Source organism: Daldinia decipiens, assembly GCF_022478715.1.
Source record: "Daldinia decipiens strain CBS 113046 unplaced genomic scaffold F4813scaffold_37, whole genome shotgun sequence".
NCBI classification, from domain to species: domain Eukaryota; kingdom Fungi; phylum Ascomycota; class Sordariomycetes; order Xylariales; family Hypoxylaceae; genus Daldinia; species Daldinia decipiens.
In genome coordinates, this window is record NW_026054580.1 from 60,528 (window position 1) to 79,441 (window position 18,914).

At 48.5% G+C, this 18,914-nt stretch overlaps 8 protein-coding genes across 8 annotated transcripts; 3 read left to right on the forward strand and 5 right to left on the reverse strand.

Moving 5' to 3' along the window:
* The first annotated feature begins 1,097 nt into the window (after positions 1 to 1,097).
* Positions 1,098 to 2,904, forward strand: F4813DRAFT_370676 (programmed cell death protein 2). The gene is made up of 2 exons (XM_049244551.1): positions 1,098 to 1,329; positions 1,402 to 2,904. The coding sequence occupies exons 1-2, from the start codon at positions 1,204 to 1,206 to the stop codon at positions 2,611 to 2,613; spliced, it is 1,338 nt and encodes a 445-aa protein (XP_049096358.1). The 5' UTR covers positions 1,098 to 1,203; the 3' UTR covers positions 2,614 to 2,904.
* On the reverse strand, positions 2,905 to 4,296 carry F4813DRAFT_370677 (eukaryotic translation initiation factor 3 subunit K). Its single transcript, XM_049244552.1, has 2 exons — positions 3,910 to 4,296; positions 2,905 to 3,668 (listed from the first exon to the last, which is right to left on the reverse strand). Exons 1-2 carry the CDS (start codon positions 4,071 to 4,073, stop codon positions 3,128 to 3,130), a joined length of 705 nt encoding a protein of 234 aa, XP_049096359.1. The 5' UTR covers positions 4,074 to 4,296; the 3' UTR covers positions 2,905 to 3,127.
* Positions 4,297 to 4,595: 299 nt separating this feature from the next.
* F4813DRAFT_382636 (BPG-independent) lies at positions 4,596 to 6,370 on the reverse strand (the record flags this gene model as incomplete). The annotated part of the gene is made up of 3 exons (XM_049245833.1): positions 4,596 to 5,774; positions 5,830 to 6,182; positions 6,340 to 6,370. 3 exons carry the CDS (start codon positions 6,368 to 6,370, stop codon positions 4,596 to 4,598), a joined length of 1,563 nt encoding a protein of 520 aa, XP_049096360.1.
* Positions 6,371 to 6,728: 358 nt separating this feature from the next.
* Positions 6,729 to 7,814, forward strand: F4813DRAFT_207711 (RNA polymerase II transcription mediator complex subunit 9-domain-containing protein). Its single transcript, XM_049239615.1, has 2 exons — positions 6,729 to 6,845; positions 6,911 to 7,814. The coding sequence occupies exon 2, from the start codon at positions 7,008 to 7,010 to the stop codon at positions 7,512 to 7,514; it is 507 nt and encodes a 168-aa protein (XP_049096361.1). The 5' UTR covers positions 6,729 to 6,845; positions 6,911 to 7,007; the 3' UTR covers positions 7,515 to 7,814.
* A 67-nt stretch (positions 7,815 to 7,881) lies between these two features.
* F4813DRAFT_382637 (TBCC-domain-containing protein) lies at positions 7,882 to 9,189 on the reverse strand (the record flags this gene model as incomplete). The annotated part of the gene is made up of 4 exons (XM_049245834.1): positions 7,882 to 8,085; positions 8,141 to 8,788; positions 8,844 to 9,004; positions 9,060 to 9,189. The coding sequence occupies 4 exons, from the start codon at positions 9,187 to 9,189 to the stop codon at positions 7,882 to 7,884; spliced, it is 1,143 nt and encodes a 380-aa protein (XP_049096362.1).
* Positions 9,190 to 10,189: 1,000 nt separating this feature from the next.
* Positions 10,190 to 10,999, reverse strand: F4813DRAFT_382638 (uncharacterized protein; the record flags this gene model as incomplete). Its single annotated transcript, XM_049245835.1, has 1 exon — positions 10,190 to 10,999. One exon carries the CDS (start codon positions 10,997 to 10,999, stop codon positions 10,190 to 10,192), a length of 810 nt encoding a protein of 269 aa, XP_049096363.1.
* Positions 11,000 to 11,335: 336 nt separating this feature from the next.
* F4813DRAFT_207736 (PK beta-barrel-protein domain-containing protein-like protein) lies at positions 11,336 to 13,526 on the reverse strand. Its single transcript, XM_049239616.1, has one exon. The coding sequence runs from the start codon at positions 13,374 to 13,376 to the stop codon at positions 11,673 to 11,675; it is 1,704 nt and encodes a 567-aa protein (XP_049096364.1). The 5' UTR covers positions 13,377 to 13,526; the 3' UTR covers positions 11,336 to 11,672.
* Positions 13,527 to 14,445: 919 nt separating this feature from the next.
* F4813DRAFT_398950 (uncharacterized protein) lies at positions 14,446 to 18,432 on the forward strand. The gene is made up of 3 exons (XM_049248110.1): positions 14,446 to 15,845; positions 15,900 to 18,086; positions 18,147 to 18,432. Exons 1-3 carry the CDS (start codon positions 14,586 to 14,588, stop codon positions 18,219 to 18,221), a joined length of 3,522 nt encoding a protein of 1,173 aa, XP_049096365.1. The 5' UTR covers positions 14,446 to 14,585; the 3' UTR covers positions 18,222 to 18,432.
* Positions 18,433 to 18,914: the final 482 nt, after the last annotated feature.

Consider the following 18,914-nt stretch of genomic DNA (forward strand, 5'->3'; position numbering starts at 1 on the left):
CTACTTATTGTTTTTGAATATAAACTAGGAAAGCTGCTACCGCTAGTCGGTTTAATATGCGACAGCATCTCCACAGGTGCTTCTTACATGATACTATTTTCAGGCGGATTTCCTCTCAATCTCCTCATCTCGGCGTCTGTTCACGTTCTGATATCTCCTCTATCTATCCATATTCATGAGCCGAGACGAGGCCCCCTAAGACTACTGGCGAAATTATATATTATATTACATCTAAGTCGGAAAGAATAATCAATCGGAGGGACATCTCGTAACATGCGGAACATGCTCGAAAAGATTATTGGGAAGGAAAGGAGTTTATGTTTGACGATTCCCTATACTGTAACTGCATCAATAAATTACATGAATCTCTACATAAAAGTTGTAACCGAAATTTAGGAGAATAAGAAGCTCTGACCTTCGGATTTGAACAACATAACTAGCCATAGGACTGGCCCTATCTCGAATCAGTGCAAGAAGTTGAGATTATTCTTGATGGTTAGAACATAGAGTTTGTATATGATCCTAGAAGATTCACTGAGCTTTTTGTTCGTCGCAGCGGTAATTAGGAACCGGAATGTCAGGTAGATGACCAAAGACCAGAGCAAAGAGTGTGACGGTAAAGACTTGACTGACACAACTCACCACCATGAACTCTTAGTGTTCCAAGGTTAAAAGACTTAATGGAGATTTCTAGATGAAACGGTCCCTGGGTAATTATTAGTACTATTGTAATAATATTAGAGAACTAAGTTGCTATTTGATGTGAACTACTCCCTAAGTCTTGTACATATTTGTAAATTGTTGACGCATATCCTAAGTTGGATATAAGAAAGAGGTGGTTTAAACTAAGACTAGATTGAAATTAAGGTGATTAATCTGGAATATCCACGATAATAAGTTCTCTTAATAGTATTTTCAAGTGGGTTAGTATAAGAATGTAGAAATGAAGTTATCTCGACCTCCTTAAGACAAATGGTCTGTGTGAAGTATTATAAGTACTGTCATACGCACTGTCTAGGATAATATACCTAGGTACCTATGTAACCTATGTAACCACACTTGAATACTGTAGATAAGCCCCTCCATTAACCCCTCTACATCAATAAGAATCCAGATCGATAAGAAAAAAAAAATAATATTTGCGACGAAGTCAACTTAACAGCACGAAAGTATTCGGCTTTCTTAAGGACATATAACTACAATATGGCCCCGTACGATAGCGATTCGTCTGCTGGCGAAGAGGATGATTTTACCGAGACCAACGTGCTTCTCGGATATGCATCAAGAGACGCCGGCGATGATTTTATAAGTCGATTAGGTGGCCGTCCGGTATGCGATGCCCATTTTCTATATTTACTTCCTTTCTTATGCCTCACGACTAACGTCGGCGGTATGATATAGGAATGGTTGGACCCGAACAATGCGCCATCAGCTGCTCTCGCAAGATGCAAAATATGCAAGGATCTTATGGTCCTACTCCTACAGCTAGACGGCGGACTACCGGATCGCTTCCCCGGCCATGAGCGCCGACTATACGTCTTCTCTTGCCGGCGGAAGACATGTCGTCGAAAAGAGGGCAGCATCCGCGCTCTACGGAGCGTGCGCATAGCTCCTGGAAGCGCAACCGCAGCTGTTACAACTACAACGAAGGAAGAGAAGACGAAGCTGAAAGAAGAAAAGCCAAAATCACAACCACCATCCAACCTAGGGGAGACGCTCTTTGGCGCTCAGACGCTTGGCTCCCCATTCGGTTCCACCAACCCGTTTTCCACATCTACCACACCCTCACCCGGCGGTAATCCATTCGCTACCAGCGGAAACCCCTTCAGCAATCCCTCCTCCCCGCCTCCACCTGCTACGGGGACAGCCCTCGAACCCAAGCCAGAACCCTCCGCGCCATCTACCAACACACCCGCAGAAGACATTAACTCCCTACCCCGTACCTTCGCCCAAACCCTAAGCCTAAACAACAACACACAACAACAACAACTAACCCCCTCCCCCCAACCCCCTTCAGACCCCTGGCCCACCGAAGCCCACCAACCACCCCCCTACCCAATCGCCTACCTCTCCGACGCCGAGTTCGAGACCCTAGACCCGACCCCCGCGCCCAGCATCCCGCAAAACACGCGCCTGGTCGACGTCAACGACGACGACGCCGCCGCCAAAGGCGGCAAGGAAGACCGCGAAGTCTTCGAGTCCGCCATGGACGCCGCCTTCCAGCGCTTCGCCGACCGATTAGCGCAGAACCCCGAACAGGCCATCCGGTACGAGTTCGGCGGGCAGCCGCTGCTGTACTCGAAGACGGATGCCGTGGGGAGGCTGTTTGCGGCGCCTGGGACCGGGGCGGGGGCGACTGCGGCGAAGGGGTTGCCGCGGTGTGGGAATTGTGGTTCTGCGCGCACTTTTGAGGTGCAGATGACGCCGCATGCGATTACGGAGTTGGAGGCTGAGGAGTTGTCTCTTGAAGGTATGGATTGGGGTACTGTTATTGTTGGGGTGTGCGAGAAAGACTGTCAGGCTCGTGGTGTGTCCGAGGGCGAAGTGGGATACCTCGAGGAATGGGCTGGTGTGCAGTGGGAGGAATTAACTGCTACGGGTGCTCGACGATAGTAGGCGAGTTGATGAGCGTTACGTGTCTATGTAGTGAGTATGGTATGAGGGAAAGGAGAAGGGGAAAAGCAAGTGTTTGTGGATGGTGGAGAACTGCAGAGAAGGATTAATTGAGACCGAAGAGACTAAGCATATCTCTTCATGCTATTCCCTGCTCCTACTAGACCAAAACCCTCAATAATCTAGCTGCATTGCTTCGGTGGATATCAAAGTCTAACCATTAAATAGACAATTTTGTAGTGTGAGGGACAAGGGTAATGAGACTACGTAATGAAAAGGAAAGATGCATTATGTTCGTTCAGATCGTGATTTTTATTCATTTCTGATATCTCATGGCCCGCCTATCTAACGACGGCGGAGCAAACAGCACATCAAATCCGGAAATTACCGAACTCGTCATCCGTAACGCCAAAGACGTATTGTCGTCTTTCCCAATGCTGTTTTAGTCTCGCTACCGATCCACCACCGTTGCCGCCAAAGTCGTAACCCCCTAGACAAGTTGTCCTAGGTAAGATTATACGGTCTCCTCCCAGGCCCGTCTGATGACTCTCGAGAACATGTCTACGTTGACATCCTCGCGGACTTCGCTCTTCTTGGCCTCGTTCTCGGGGTTGCGGGGGATGTTGACGAGGGCACCTTCGACCTTCCAGCCGACGGTCTCGGAGACGAACTCAACGGCAGCCTGGCCCTCGAGGCCGAGCCACTGCTCAAGCACGGACAGCTCAATCTCGCGGTAGGCGTGGCTAATGAGGTTGGCGATGCGGCCGCGGATCAAGTCCTCGAAGCCGTCGATGTCGGTGGTTAGATCGGCATACAGATCGTCCGAATCCAGCGTCGCCCAGAACCGCGCGTACTGCGCACCCTGCAGCTGCAGGTTCAGCTCCCGCAGCTTGGAGATGGCCTCAGGTAGCTCGGCACGCTGGTTAGGCGCCACGAGGTTGGGAGAGATCAGGTGCAGCGCGAGGGAGAACTGCGGCGACGGGAACAGAGTAAGGGACTTGACTAAGATGTTTGTGATGACCTCATCCTTAACGCGGTCGGGGTTTAGTTGGTATCTAGGATTTGTATTTATGGTTAGCATCCCTGGTGATGTTACCGTGACATATAGAGACGTATATAAGTAGCGCGAGGGGAAGTCGACTTGGAGGTCAGGCAGAACTAATAGAGACATCACAACGGTAGACGTTTTGACTAAACGTCGCTACCCGTCAGGTAATAGGAAACGTGAATAATTGGATCATCGTTCCAACCAAGGAAGACAGCAATAACATTTTAAATATTTAGAAAAATACTCACAGCTTCAATAAGGTCCGATTCGCATTGGAATCGGTATATCTGTTTTCGCACTGGTGGCGTAGATAGTCCTCCAGGTTACCCACGGCTTCGGGGTTGTATCGCTCTAGGCCGTTGATGATATTGGTGACGTCCTCGGGACGCTCTTGGGGGTCTTCGGAATCCATCTTGTAGGTGGTCGCGAGGAAGTCGAAGCGAGTCCTTTCACGATGGTCGAGGTTCAGGGAAAAAGTCGATTTGGTGGGGCTGTGATCAAAGTTGCCGAAGTTTTGGAATTGTCAAACTGCGTGTGCGCGCTAGCACGAAAACCGATAGGCGTATGCATAAGAGTATGCAGTTATCAGCAATATTTGATACGCACACAAATATGCATTTATGAGGACGGTACCTACCTCGCCCAAGAAATCGGAAGCTTCAAGATTGAACCTGAATGATCTATTTTTGTTAACTTTCAGCAAAAATAAACAATAACACGATGATTCACATTATGTAACATCAAATTTCACTGTCAAATGCTAAGAGAGAATGGGCAATTAAGAAAGTCTATTATCAATAACCATATTCATCGTCTAATACGGTTGGTATCTCTACGCCTCCCATGTCACCTCCCATATCGCCTCTACCTAGTCCCTACCAACTCCCCATCTAGCCTAGTGTTCCAACGATGATGCTTTACGAAATAATGTCACTTATTCAACAACCAAGAGACTTTGGCCAGTCATCTCCTCGGGCACTGGTAGACCCATAGCCGTCAAGATTGTTGGGGCGACGTCTCCAAGAACACCATCGGCCTTCTTCAATGACCAGCCCTTAGGTGCGTTGTCCATGATGAAGGGAACCTTGTTAGTCGTGTGAGAGGTCTTGGGCTTGCCATCGGGAAACTTCATCTCTTCGGCGTTGCCGTGGTCGGCAGTGATAAAGAGGATATAACCCTCTTTCTTACAGGCATCGCGGATTAGGCCAATGGCCTTGTCAGTGGCTTCGCAGCCAATGATTGCTGCTTCGTACACACCTGTGTGACCCACCATATCCGGGGGAGCAAAGTTGTTCATGACGAACGGGAACTCTTGCTCCGCAAGTCGCTTGCAGACCTGCTTCGCAACACCGTCGGCACTCATCTCAGGAGCCTTGTCATATGTCGCGACGGACTTGTTGGAAGGCACCAAGTCCTGAGATTCGTCTCGTGTCTCTAGAGCAAAGACCTTCTCGACACCACCGTTGAAGAAGAATGTTACGTGAGCATATTTCTCAGTCTCGGCGATGTGGACTTGCTTGACGCCTTGCTTGCCAAGCCACTCGGCCAATACGTTGCCCATATGTTGAGGCTTAAAGGCAATTTCGAAGGGGTAGTCGGCCTTGTATTGTGTCATGGTTACGAGGTTAATCTTAGGGTAAGGGAAGTCGGGCCTGGGCGACCGGTCAACTCCTCCGAGCAGCTGAGTGATCTGTCGGACACGGTCCGATCGGTAGTTGAAGAAGAAAACCTCGTCGCCATCCTTGATCCGTGTTTCTTGGCCACCGACGATAATGGGTTTAAGGAACTCATCGTTCTCGCCCTTCTCGTACCGTTCCTTGACGGTCTTGACAGGATCGGAGCTCTCTTCTCCTTCTCCTAGAATCATGCCCTTCAGAGCAAGCTCAACTCTCTCCCATCTCTTGTCACGGTCCATAGCGTAGTATCGACCAACAACGGTAGCTATCTCTCCAATACCAATTTCCTTCGCTGTGTCGACGAGCTCCTGCATATAGCTAGCTCCTGACTTGGGGTCGGTATCACGGCCGTCGCCAAAGAAGTGGATATAGACCTTGGGGACTCCGGCGGCTTTGGCGGCTTTTAGGAGAGCGTACAGGTGGGTTTGTTTGGCGTGCTAAATAGTCAAGTTAGCAACAAGGTCTAGGGGATTCCAAAGCGATTTGACGTACCACTCCACCGTGAGAGACCAGACCACACAGGTGGAGCCTCCCCGTACCATTCTTAGCTCTCTCAAGAACATTCTTGATGACCTCGTTACTGGAAAGCTCGCCCTTCTTGATGGTCAGGTCGATTCGGACGACATCTTGCCATACTACTCTTCCAGCTCCAATGTTCAAGTGGCCAACTTCCGAGTTACCCATGAGGCCCTCGGGAAGTCCGACGGCGAGAGAGGAAGCATCTAATTCGGTAAATCCGGTTGCACTCTTGGACAGGTCGTCCATGACGGGGGTCTTGGCAGCAGCGATAGCATCGCCATTTTTAGGCGAGTCGGCGGAGGGGATACCCCAACCATCAATCACGACTGTAAGTTCGTAAGGCGTAGAAGATTAGCCAGCCAATCTCGAGATATATGAGGAAGTAGCAAGCAGAAGTAAAGTAATCAGGCTTTCTAGGCCCAGTTCGAGTGATTTGAGGAGGAGGGGCAAGAGAAACAGAAAAAATAGAGGGATAGGACGTACTCAGACACGCCTTTTGCTTCGTCGCAGCCATTCTTGCTTTTAAGTTATCTTTTAGCTTTTAGTTTAACAACAGTATAGAAAAAATCTTAGGGTAGAGGTCTAAGGAAGAAGAAAGAGAAAGGGGAATGTTGAGTGATTTTCTACGGAGGTAATGGCTTGGACTTTGAAGTGTTGAGATGTTTCGCATGACGGTGGGCTGCTGGGCTGCTATGGACTAGGGGTGGCTTATACATAGTGGGGGCCGGATAACCCCACCATGTCGAAACTGCAGAGGTGAATTGTACATAACTTGACGTCAATGCGCACACCCCACATATCGGAGGGACCAGCTCAGATCTCCGACCCGCTGGATGGAACGCGGTCCGCCCTATACATAATACAACACCAATAGCCAAATCATCGCTAGCGAAACTATTGACCTATTGACAATCACGTCTAGGTTAGGTCTATTAATAGGGTTTAAGGCTGATTTCAGCTGCCCCTTCGCCATCAAGGTTCACCTTTACGTAAACTACCACCGCAAATCAGCTTTAACTAGATTCCAAACAGCTATTGACAAAGTACTTACTAGGTCACCTCTGAATGTCTTTGTCCTCAGCTAAACCCCGAAGCCTCTTATTCAACTTTACGTTTTTCTATCAAGACGTCACGTCACATTTGCATTCATAATGGCATCGACAACATCAGCACCAAATACTCAAGTTCTCGCCATGCCCGATGGCCTCAACCCCGACACTCTCGACACCCTGACCGAACTCGCCGTGCTGCTCAACCGCCTGCGCACCCCCTCCAGCACCGCAACAGGCAACACGCCCGCACCCACGCCCTCCCAGCAGCCTCCTCCCCCTCCGTCCCACCGGCACGCGCAGCCGCAGAACCAGTCCCAGGCGCAAACCAACAACGGCGCCACGACCACCACCAACACGGGCGAGCTGGCCCTCAAGGAGATCCCGCCTGCCGCTGACGTCCTTAAGCACCGATTCCAGCGCGCGCGCGTGTTGATCCGCGGCCTGCCCGATATGAACCGCACCATACCCAACCAGGAAACCGAGATCGCGGCGCTGGAGGCGCGGCTCGCGCGGCAGCGGGATATGCTGGATAAGCTGCGCGAGATGGGCGCGCAGTTGGCGGCGCAGCAGGACGATGGGGATCGCGATAGGATGATTACGGATTAAGTGAGTGGCGGTAAGGGAATACGCGAAAAAGATAAACCAGAAAAATGACTACGGGTTGGTTGGTTGGTTCGTCGTTAGGTATGCGCGGTGCAGAAGCTGTTGTATACTCGCATTGGCATGGAGTTTCGGTGTTCAGGCTATTTCACGGTACGGTACGATACCACGAGGCAGCGTCAGGGGGACCAGGTGTGGGAATATAGCAAAGGTTAATCATTCATAAAAAACTACTTGGGAATTGTGTGTATTACAATATTACACAGGATATGACCGCAATATGAACCGACGCCATACGCTAGACCCGTGCTTATACATCGAAACTCGAACAAGGAGACAGCCTCAGAAGTGTGTTTGGAAGAGATTAGGATAGTCATGAGCTGAGAACACCAGCTCTGCGCAGTATATCAACCGTGCTGAGACTAGGACTTCCACACACGGAATTCTTCCACACGTCCTCCGGGATACGCTTCTCCTCGGGCAAGACGACCCAGTTCGGAGATGGTTCGGTCTTCAGCCATTTGAAGTCGTCAACCTGGTCCCACTGGCTCTCGCCCTTTATCTCCAATTTAGTAGCCTATTGCAAGATTATCAGCACATCTTGTTTATATATATAGTTCGAGGGAACTTACATAGAGCTCCGGTAGAGGTGCGAATCGCATCCCCGAGCAGTCTTCGATAATGGGATGGCTTGAGCAATGGAGATATACATCAACATTCTCGCACTCATGAATACGAACTTGTCGCGCAGCCACCACAACTATGCTATTCCGCAGTCCGGTGATGTGAACCGGACCCGCAACATGGCCAGCGATAATCAAGCTCTCCCTAATATTATTTAACGCCAGACCAGCAAACGGTGTTCCCGCGCTTGTAGGTGCTGTCATATCCACGACGCATCGCTCGAGGTTCGTCAGACTTCCCGAAGACGTAGCCCTAGATGCTGTCGAGGGCAGCATAATGTGCAGTCCGGAGTGGTCGTAGATAGAAATACTCTTGGCATTAGAGAAACTCGGCTTTCTCACACCTGATTGTTGTTCAAGCTCTTCATTGTAGCTCTTCGCTATTTCGGCTGCGGTTCCTGCGGCGTCACGTTTTGCTGCATCCAAGACCGGCGACTGCCTAGATCCCACATTGTTGAAGGAGTTACGTTGGCGGGGATCGGCTCGAGGTTCTGCTCCCGGTGCTGCTTTGGAGGATTTTGACTTGAACTGGAATCTTGACTTCGGGGCAAACTTGGCCGTCGTCTCGTTGAGTTTGTCTGTGAGGGCTTTCATAGCCTACCCAGATGTGAGAATGAAGATCAATATTTACCAGGCGATGAGTGGTTGGTACCTGAGCATATGTTCGTTGGTCGTAGGCCGGGATATAATCGCCAGCGTCCATAACCTCGTTAGACAGGCGAGATATTCCAGCTAGGACCATGTCGATGCAGTCCTGTCTCTCGCCGCCGACAGGGGATAGAGTCGCAAGATCATCGATTTGGGTTTGTATAGCTTTGATGAGTCAGTCTGAAGGGTAATCACGCAATGCCAGTAAGGATAATCTCACCTGTTATTTCGGCTTGGAAATACCGAAAGAACTTCTCTTTAGAGTCGGATATATTGCGCTCTGCCATTACTCCCGGGTGGGTGTTGGGAGTTGGAATGGGTCTAAAAGGAATAAAAACTTGAGTTTCCATACTGAATAAGATACAAATTGCGAAACAATATTCTGAATAGATAGGTAGCTACCTATGCTCTGATTATTTTTGAAAGTAATACCTTTATTTTCACTTGCTGCCTAAGCTAAAATCTACTGCTGCAAGCTCACAATGGACACGGAGCAACTTGGGATGTGATCGCAGTGGTATTATATATCTCTAGTTTCGGAAGAATGCAGCGCGATGTGATGTAATGCCTTGGGTGTAAGCAATCGGGACAAGAATAGGACAACGCAGGGAGCTACGATGCCGTGCTGCAAGGTGTCGTTGATGGAGACGGGATGCTTGAATGGTTAGGAGCATCCGAAAAATATGTGTTGGAGAGAATCGGCGTTGATTAATTGGTTTGACATAACCCTGTTTGGCGGGGTAGCGCATGACGCTAAGGTATCCACCAATCATAGTCGTTTCATCTCCCCCATGCACTTAAGGTAGTGCTACCTCATCAAGCCCCTCATGGAAGTCCCCTAATTTGATCTGACGTAGCCCTGTATTGTACCGATCCGGCCCTTGCCCGTCTAACTCATGTCCTCAACGATCATTAGGTCTCTCCCCGAATCTTAAAAGTCAATTTATTAGGTTACTAACTCGCCAAACCACCATACATGTTAGACATTTCCCATTCGTCCATATAATATCCGTAAATACCCAATCTATCCAGTTCCACTTCGGCTTCATACGGCCCGAATGTCTCCTGGCATCGGAAGAGAACCTTGGAGCTATGTATGTCACCGCATGTGAAGTTCTACTATTCGACCAGGTCCAGAACCTTTAGGATAAGCAGTTCCTAAATACACCAATACAGGCACGGATACGACTTTTACAGATGTTATACATGGCGATACCAATGTTAGGTAAATATTTGTAGAAATTGGCTACCTAAGCTAAGAATATGGAAATACTAAGCTACAGAAGCCCCTACACGACTGATTCCCTTATACCATTTTAAAAGTCTCACATCTCGCAGCAGATTATCCATCTATCTTCCACAGTTGCGAGTCGTGCACACGGTGACCTCGTGGATGTACCTGATCTTGCCGCCCTCAACCCGGATAAAGTTGGTGCTAGGCGTGCCATCGGGCTTCCCCGCGTCGATGAACGGGAAGTTGTTGAAGATGTCGAGACCGCCGACTTCCTCGTCGATGACGTACCGGCGGTTCTCGACCTTGAATGGCTCCGGGAACTGCGGCATCACGCATGTGTTGGCTGTCGGTCGCGAGCCCCCCGTGTAAGAGCCACCCTCGAGACGAGCGCACGGTGTTCCGTAAGGGACCGTGACGGTTCCGTCGCCCCAGCTGTCGAGGTACGCATCGCCGGCGGCCTGGATGACCTCGCGGCTGTCGCGCTTGTCCTCCGGGATCGTGTCCCACTTCTCCTGCTTGGTCCAGTAGAGCTGTCCCGTCGCGTTGAACGCCCAGTCGCCTTGGTCCGCGACAACCGACTGCACGGCCGTGATCTTGTCGTCGGTGAAGAGCAGGCGCGTGTGGATGACGTACGGGTTCTTGTTGGTAGCCGCGGACAGCTCCGTAAACGTGGCGCATTGGGTTGTGTCGTGCAGACTGCGGTTGAAGTCGATGGTGATGGCTTGGCTTAGAATGCCTTTCTTGATATCCCCCGGCGTGTCGTTCTCCAAGTAGCTGACGTTGCTAGCCAAGGAAGGCAGATTCGGGTCTCCGGCGGCTTGCGCTTTGACGTATGCCGCTGTGGCCTCCTGAAGCAATTCTCGGGTGCATGCTGCTGAGGCCGGCGAGGCGAGACCCGCGCCCAGTAAAAGTAGCGAATAGATCATTGCTCCTGTTCTTTAGTGCTCCTATTATATCTCAAATGTGTTCTAAATATGCAATTGCTTCCCCAAGCTGCTCATGAGCATTGTCGCGTCGAGACTGTCGCTTCATTTTGTAGGAGGCGAGGCCGGAAAAGGAGGGGCTCCTGAATTTTGCCTCATTTTGGCTTATATAGCCGGCTTAAAGCATCATGGCACTTGCAGAAGATAAGGATGAACTGCTACCTGCACCGCTTAGGAGTTAGAACGCGATAGGTTACCTTACATTAAACCGAGTGGTTACTATTTCTGGTCACTGTTGCCTCCAAATCATGCTGCTAATTAATAAGAAATAGATTTGCTGTGTAATCTTACTTATATGAAGGTGGATATTGTCGAACGTAAGATATCCTAACAGATCTTACTCCTCCGGGATCTACTGCACTAGATCTCGGCACTTTAGCCGTAATCCTAAGACTGCCGGACTCCGAACCGGCCAGAACGCGGCAGTCCACAATCTTCGGCAGTGACAATATAGTAACTCTATAGTAATAGTGGCAAGACATGTGCTTGGCTAACAATACAGCACACATCGATAGATTGAAATGTAGAAATCGGTTATATTGGTCGTGTAGATAAGACGAATAATTGGTATCATGGTAGCAGGGAACGTTCATGCTAGAATTCAGGCGTGGTCCTCTTAACAATCAATCACAATCCTTCCCTTACCACGGCTCACACAGGCCAACATACTGCTCTCCTTCTGCTCGTCTTCGAGGGCTATACCTTGATGAACAACCTTCCCTTTGCAGACGTCCACTGTGCAGGTTCCACAATTTCCCACGAGGCACGAGGATTCTATCTCGAAACCGGCTTCGTTAAGGATGTCCAATAATGATTTCTCTCGAGGTACCTGAAGAACCTCCCCGGTCTTTTTAATCTCGGCTTCAAATGGGTCGCCAGTGCCAGTTCCAGCGCCGCCAAAGTCCTCGAAATGGGTCTGGGATCGGGGATAGCCCAACTTCGTTGTTGCGTCACGACAAGCGGTAAGCAGCGACGATGGGCCGCAGCAGTAGACTAAAGTCTTGCAACTATCCCTGCAATCGTCTGGCGATGGAATGAGCGCAGCTACATCTAACCGTTTGCCATCGCTCTTGGCATAAATAGTAGTCCTGCTGGCTGGTAGATGATCAAGGTATGCGGCCTCCTTTTTGCTGCGGACAGCGTAGTGAATCTCGAAGTCGGCAGATTTCTTCTCGAGAGCCCTAATCTCGCCAATGAAGGCGGTGACGCCAATGCCACCGAAAATAAAGACGTGCCTTGTTGGTGTATCGACTTGGTCGCTACTTAGTATAGGAATGGCTGCATTGTGTCCCTTGGCTACCTCCAGAATATCGCCAATTTGCAAGTTATCGTGTAAATATAGCGATCCACCTCTTGAATCATCATCTTTCGCGATTCCCAGCTCAAAGGATCTCATATCACCCGACACTACCGAATAAGCTCTGGTGAACTTGGAATCTGGTCCGAACCTGAGACGCACATGAGGAAAGCGCCCGAAATTCAAATCTTCCACGTCCGTGCTAGGTTCCTCGGACTCGAATACTAACTTTTGCACTCTCGGAGTGAGCCTGGTCTTTTCAACCAACTTATACAAGTGCCACGGCACAGCAAAGTTACCTAGGAGACGTTGATTCATGTTCTCGATCCCTTTGGAAAGTCTGTTCTGGGTTAAATCAACAAATTCCAGGCTGAGCCCCTCCAGTTTACTAATCTTCTCAATCGCTTCCATATTATTGGAGTCCGTATAAAGAATATAGTGTAGTCTTGAGAGAGACCATCGTGGGTTGATACGTTCAATCAGTTCGATCGGGTCGCCTTCTTGGACATCACCTCCCTGGAGAACTCGATAGTACCATCCGGTAAATCCGGTACTCTGGATGAGTCTTGACATCTTCTTGTACTCAAATCGGTGGTTCAGCTTATAGCAGGGCTGCCTTAGCATGGTCACCTGGACAATAGCGTCTGGTCCCAACCGGAACTTGTCTCCGATGCATATATTGGCTTCCGAGAGATGCGCGGAAGATATATTCTCGCCGAACGCTCCAACTTTGAACTTGTGAGCACGTTCCGGTAAGATATTCCTCCATTCCTCATAGTGGCGGGGATCATAATGATGAATGGCGTTATCTGGGCTATTGTGGTTGATATACTGGCGCTCGTCACCCTCGAGACCGCCTGCTGTAAGCCGAATCTTGCCTTGCCGGGGTTGCTTGTTGATCGCCGACATCAAACCTTTGACACCCCCGAAAGGCCTGGTTTTTCCCGTCCGCAAACTCACAATAAAATCCTCCGGTGGGAGCGGAGCTAGATTGGGATCTGGTCCGGAGAATTGGGAACCCATGATTACCTAGAGATCGCACTGTGAAGTAATATGTTCAAATCTCGAGAGGGAACAAGTATCCGAGTATCCAGATACGAAAGAAATGGGATCCTTGGGGAAACTAGAGAATTAGGTAGGTTAGTAATCTATATGCTCGACTCGTAACGGGTGTTAGTTCTTACGCGATCCCAGTCATACATGTACCCAGGCTAATGAAGTCGGCAATTCCGAAAAGCGCGATCTTGATAGGGTCTAGATTGTATAGGAGCTTATCGGATGCCGCCGTGGGCTTTGACGTGACTGGCCACAATGAGGACATATAAAAGGTAGCTAATAATGCACTCATGATCATGAAATCGAATTTATTTATCAAAATTATATCGGAATAAATGTTATAACAATAGGCAGGTATGTTGGTGAGTAAGGGAATGCTGCTTTGACAGTTGTAACAGTGCTGAGTATCTAACGTACCAAGGTCCTAGGTAGGTACCCTATGATAAAACATTCAAATTTCATACTCCCTAACCTAGGTTAGTTGTGCCCTTTATCTTAGTCTTCAGCCGTTCTTTAAGTCGCCTATTCGCTCGATCGAGGCGGTCTAGACAAGTATGAAATGTATGAGTTAACAGCTATTTAGTAGTGACCGTCTCCTGGGTTCGGTTCCGATAACTTGAAGTAACTAAGTCTAAGACACATGCGGGTTAAATAGACTGGATCGATTGTAAATTCTCCAATAAATTCTTTACCCCGGATTTGACTAGATTGTATAGATCGGAACCTTCCGCAGCTAATGAGGTGATGATGAATATGTGACGCGGACCAGCATTAACATAAAGGCAAATCAGTAGCTCCCTACTAGTCCATTTGAAATCCCCATGTCGACTCTAAGAAGAATGAATTTATCAAATAGACTTTTTAACTATATGACTGACATTGCTAGACGTAAAGTTTAATAGCCATCAGGCGTAGTTAGTGTAGGTAGCGAGTAATGAACATAGATTCTAACACTTTCTATCTCTACAACTTGGAGCAGAAAATGATGGCTCTGGGGAAATCTATATTCTCGTCACCATTGCTATCAGTCTTGAGGATTAACGTTGACGTGTCAGCGCCAACGTGACTGTTGCATCAACCTACTGTCGGTTGCTCTCATAACTCATAACCCATTCCGTTTTGTATACGGTGGACACCATTGCTACGACCGAAGCTACGACACCCAATGGTGCCGTGATGGTTCCAAACAGTGAAATGATTGTCCTACCCCAGGCTGGCTTACTCATATATGGGTGTGCGTCTAAAGAGAAAGACAATCGTAGAAAGGCGCTGCCGGGAGTCGAAGAGCAGGACTTGGATACCTCTATATCGTTCACTTCGCCGACCCAAAAGTTCATTTTCAATATCGATTGGAGCAAGTCGGCTCTTGGACCAAGGGACCAATGGGGCTCGGAGCTTCGACATATGTCTCGCTTCCTCTTAGCTGACACGAGTCCGGCCGTATTGTTTTGGGGGGAGTCCTCCTCTGTCATTTATAATGAAGCCTACCTTCCGATGCTGGGGAATAAACACCCAGAGTCCATGGGGATGGATGCTTCCCAGGTGTTCTCTACCATCTGGGACCAACTCTCCGGGGAAATCTCTTCGCAGCGACGAACCGGCCAAACATGTACGTGTACGAGCACCAGGCTGCTAATAGAAAGGAACGGCCATGTTGAAGAGACTTATTTTGATTGGAAGCTTATCCCGATCACTAACGACGAAGGAGAAGTGAAAGGGTCGTACGGAATACCCATAGACAGGACCGAAGACGTTATTCGCTCAAGACAGAACGAATGCATTCAGCAACTATCCCGCCACACCGCAACAGCGAACAACATGAAGGAACTATGGCGTACACTACTAACCGGACTTAGCTACAATAACAAGGACATCCCGTTTGCGCTGTTATACTCATTAGACGAGCAACGTGGCATTAATTCCACCCCCAGTCTGCCTAACTATCCGTGCCACTTAGAGGGTATCATTGGAATAGACAACGAGCATGTCATGGGACAGGAATATCTCGATCTCTCATGCGATATTGATGGGTTTGCACCGACTATGCTCAAGACACTGAAATGCGACTCGGTGCTCATATTAGAAGAAAGCGACCCGTCACTACATAAACTACTAAACGGTATTGGATGGAAAGGATATATGTTAGCTAAGGAATTCGCAATCGTATCGATCAAAGACGATTCTAAAATAGCGGCCTTCATGGTAGTCGGCCTGAACCCTTATCGAAGGTACAGCAGCGAATTTTGCGAGTTCTTGAAACTGGTAGCAGATGTTGCGGCGTCACAGGTATCGCGGGCTAGGTTATCGGAAGAAGTTTCACGCCATAACGACTTGGCTAAACGAGCTCAGCTGGATCGTAAACGAAGCGATATGAGATTCTCTCGATTTGCCGAGCGGTCCATTGTTGGTCTTGCGGTTACCGATGTGAACGGCAAGGTAATATGGTTATCCAACTAAGAACAGTCGAGAATCCGAGTTAATTATCGATAGATTATATATGCGAATGATGTGTGGTATAAATTCTCTGGGCTCAATCCTGCCGACCAGGATCGTCTGAGCTGGTTCGACAGCGTAGTTCCAGAAGACGCCGATTTGCTTCGAGAATGGCAAGAAAAGGTTCTTGTTGATAAGACAGGAGGGACATTTCAGATTCGATCCAGAGAGCCATTCCGTCGAGGCCATATGTATTCAGACCATCGAACGGGGATCTGCGCCTGTTATTCGGACTTGGACGAGTCTGATGAGGTCGAAAGTATTATGATATTTACCATGGACATCAGCGAGCTTAAGTGGACTGAGCAGCAACTTATATCTCGTTCGAAAGCGCTTGAGGAGTCGGAGATAAAATGGCGGAACTACGCAGAACACTGCCCTCTTGGAATCTGCCGCACGGATGGGGATGGTATCGTCCAATATGGCAACGATGCGTGGCGTTCTTTCTACGGCTTTGGATCTGATAGCCTCTCTTCGAAAATTCCCCAGCCATGGCTACCATGGGTCCGAGAAGATTACTTAAAGCCGTGCAAAGACTTCTTCGCTCGACTCCAACAGCACACCGGGCCTGAATCTTTTGAGTTTCAGCTGATTGATAGGACTTATACTATTTCGGGTGGTGACAATACTGTGACTAATGGTGCCTACATCGCCGCTACCGGGTTTTCCCAATTCAGAGAGGATGGGACAGTTGACCATATAGATTTCTGGGTAACAGATATCAGTGGTCAGAAGATGGCGGTCAAGGTTCTGACAGATAAGATGGAAGAAGCTATTCGGTCAAAAACCCAACAGGAGAGGTTTATGGACATGATAAGCCACGAAATACGGAACCCCCTATCAGCGGTTCTGCACTGCAGCGAGGAAATTATTGAATCAGTTAAGAGAAGCTCCGCCACACTACATGCACTATTCGATGGCAAGCTGGCCATAAGCTCAAACAGCACCGCGGAAGAGATTTTGAAGAATGAGGTTGCCAGCACGCTAGACGCTGCCAATACGATTGTATACTGCGTACAGCACCAGAAGCAAATCGTCGACGACGTGTTGACAGTTTCAAAGCTCGACTCTGACCTACTGGTGGTATCTCCTATTCCCGTTCAACCGATGGCATTGGTTCGCTCGTCATTAAAGATCTTCGACGCCGAGCTGAAGATGACGGGTATCAAGCTAAAGGTTATTGAAGATGATTCCTTGTCCATGCTCGGCTTGGGGTGTGTTTTACTGGATCCGAACAGATTCCTCCAAATCGTGATTAATCTTGTCACGAACGCTATGAAATTCACAAAGGCCTCGAAGTTAAAGGAAATAGTTGTAACGGTAGCCGGAACGACATATCGCCCCCCCGAAAGTGAATTAGGGGTGGATTACGTGCCACGGAGATATTCACCCGCCAGCCCTGTACTAGATTCCTACCCCCTGAATAGTTTAATAGAGCCTCAACAAGATGTGTTTCTCTCCTTTTCCGTCAAAGACACGGGCAAGGGTTTAACAGAGAGCGAAAAGGCGCAGGTTTTCGATCGCTTCGCTCAGGCATCCCCGAAAACGCACATCGAGTACGGGGGATCGGGTCTCGGCCTCTTTATCTCTCGCCAGATTACCGAGATGCTAGGAGGCGAGATAGGAATGACCAGTAGCCCCGGATCGGGTTGCAAATTCGCATTTTACGTCAAGACCCAGCGTTGCGAGTTTCCTCGCCATTCTTCGAATGCTTCAGAACCCGTCGTTAGACTAAGTCGATCGCTCAGCATAGCTGCAGACGGGACCCCCATACAATCGGAAGACGAAGATGAAGTGTTTGGTTTCCCCCAAATATCAGAGGACCCATGTCCTCCACCACACGAACACCTGCCACTCAAGGTTCTCGTCGTCGAGGACAACCTGGTTAACCAAAAGGTCTTATGCAAGCAGCTACGTAACCACGACTTCATCGTGAAAGCCGCCAACCATGGAAAAGACGCCCTCGACGCCGTGCAGAATAACAAACCCCACGTCTCGCACGTAGAGAACCCGTTCGACGTGATCTTGTGCGATATCGAAATGCCGATCATGAACGGCATCGAGTTTACGAGGGAGATCCGGAGGCTAGAAGCAAACGGTGAACTCGAGGGGCACATACCGATACTCGGAGTTACCGCCAACGTGCGTAGCAAACAGGTTAGCGGTGCTATGGAAGTAGGCATGGTAGGTTGAGTCCAGACAATACACCATTTGATGCAATATTGACTCTCTTGTCTACATTAGGACGGCGTGACGACGAAGCCGTATCACATCGAGGAGCTTATTGCTCATATCGGAGATGTATGTGCTAAGTATTAAGTTCCGGAGGGGTTCTATTTGTTGTGTCATGCCTATACTACTCATGGAGAGTTCAAAGGAGTTAAAAGGAGTTCATGTGTATTAGCTATCGGGTTGGAGGGTCTGCTGTGTTATTGTATACGTAGCGTAGGTAGTTATCTAGGGACGCATTGAGGGTAGAAATGAAGTATAGGAAGGTTCTATTATATTCTATGTAGCTGGAATACCACATGTATATCTATATATATTATAATATATGAATATTTTCTCAAGATGTAAAATGGCGTGGAGGCCGAGAATATGAAAAGGGTGTAGATACAGTGCGAAACACGTATATGTTACGGTAAACAAGGGTGGCTCCGTAATAGATGTAAGATTTCGTTTAATATCCCCCCCTAAAAGACCGTACTATACTGTACATGAATCATCTATGCGCGTTTGTCTCATTAGTTCATATTATCATAGGCATTGCAGTGGCTTTATAACCTTTTCTAGAAACTGCTTCTATTGGTAATTTAAAGGCAAGAGTATAGTAAGAATACTGGCTGTACAAACATATCTTTACACTTTATTAGATTGGTAACCTACTCGAAAAGCAATCTAAAGGTTGAATTAAGGGGCTTGTAACATGATTACTTGAGTTCAATAACGATGTTAATGTAACTATCAGAAATGTAAAGATTCGAAATATTAGCGTGCTTCATGAAATATTAG

Excerpts from the sequence above, each read along its gene's own strand:
- F4813DRAFT_370676 (XM_049244551.1), top strand. The coding sequence starts at position 1,204 with ATGGCCCCGTACGATAGCGATTCGTCTGCTGGCGAAGAGGATGATTTT. Across the intron at positions 1,330-1,401 it reads GTCGATTAGGTGGCCGTCCG|GAATGGTTGGACCCGAACAA; the intron begins GTATGCGATGCC and ends GGTATGATATAG.
- F4813DRAFT_370677 (XM_049244552.1), bottom strand. The coding sequence starts at position 4,073 with ATGGATTCCGAAGACCCCCAAGAGCGTCCCGAGGACGTCACCAATATC. Across the intron at positions 3,669-3,909 it reads AATCGGACCTTATTGAAGCT|ATACCAACTAAACCCCGACC; the intron begins GTGAGTATTTTT and ends TACAAATCCTAG.
- F4813DRAFT_207711 (XM_049239615.1), top strand. The coding sequence starts at position 7,008 with ATGGCATCGACAACATCAGCACCAAATACTCAAGTTCTCGCCATGCCC.
- F4813DRAFT_207736 (XM_049239616.1), bottom strand. The coding sequence starts at position 13,376 with ATGGGTTCCCAATTCTCCGGACCAGATCCCAATCTAGCTCCGCTCCCA.
- F4813DRAFT_398950 (XM_049248110.1), top strand. The coding sequence starts at position 14,586 with ATGGTTCCAAACAGTGAAATGATTGTCCTACCCCAGGCTGGCTTACTC. Across the intron at positions 15,846-15,899 it reads TTACCGATGTGAACGGCAAG|ATTATATATGCGAATGATGT; the intron begins GTAATATGGTTA and ends AATTATCGATAG. Across the intron at positions 18,087-18,146 it reads GTGCTATGGAAGTAGGCATG|GACGGCGTGACGACGAAGCC; the intron begins GTAGGTTGAGTC and ends TGTCTACATTAG.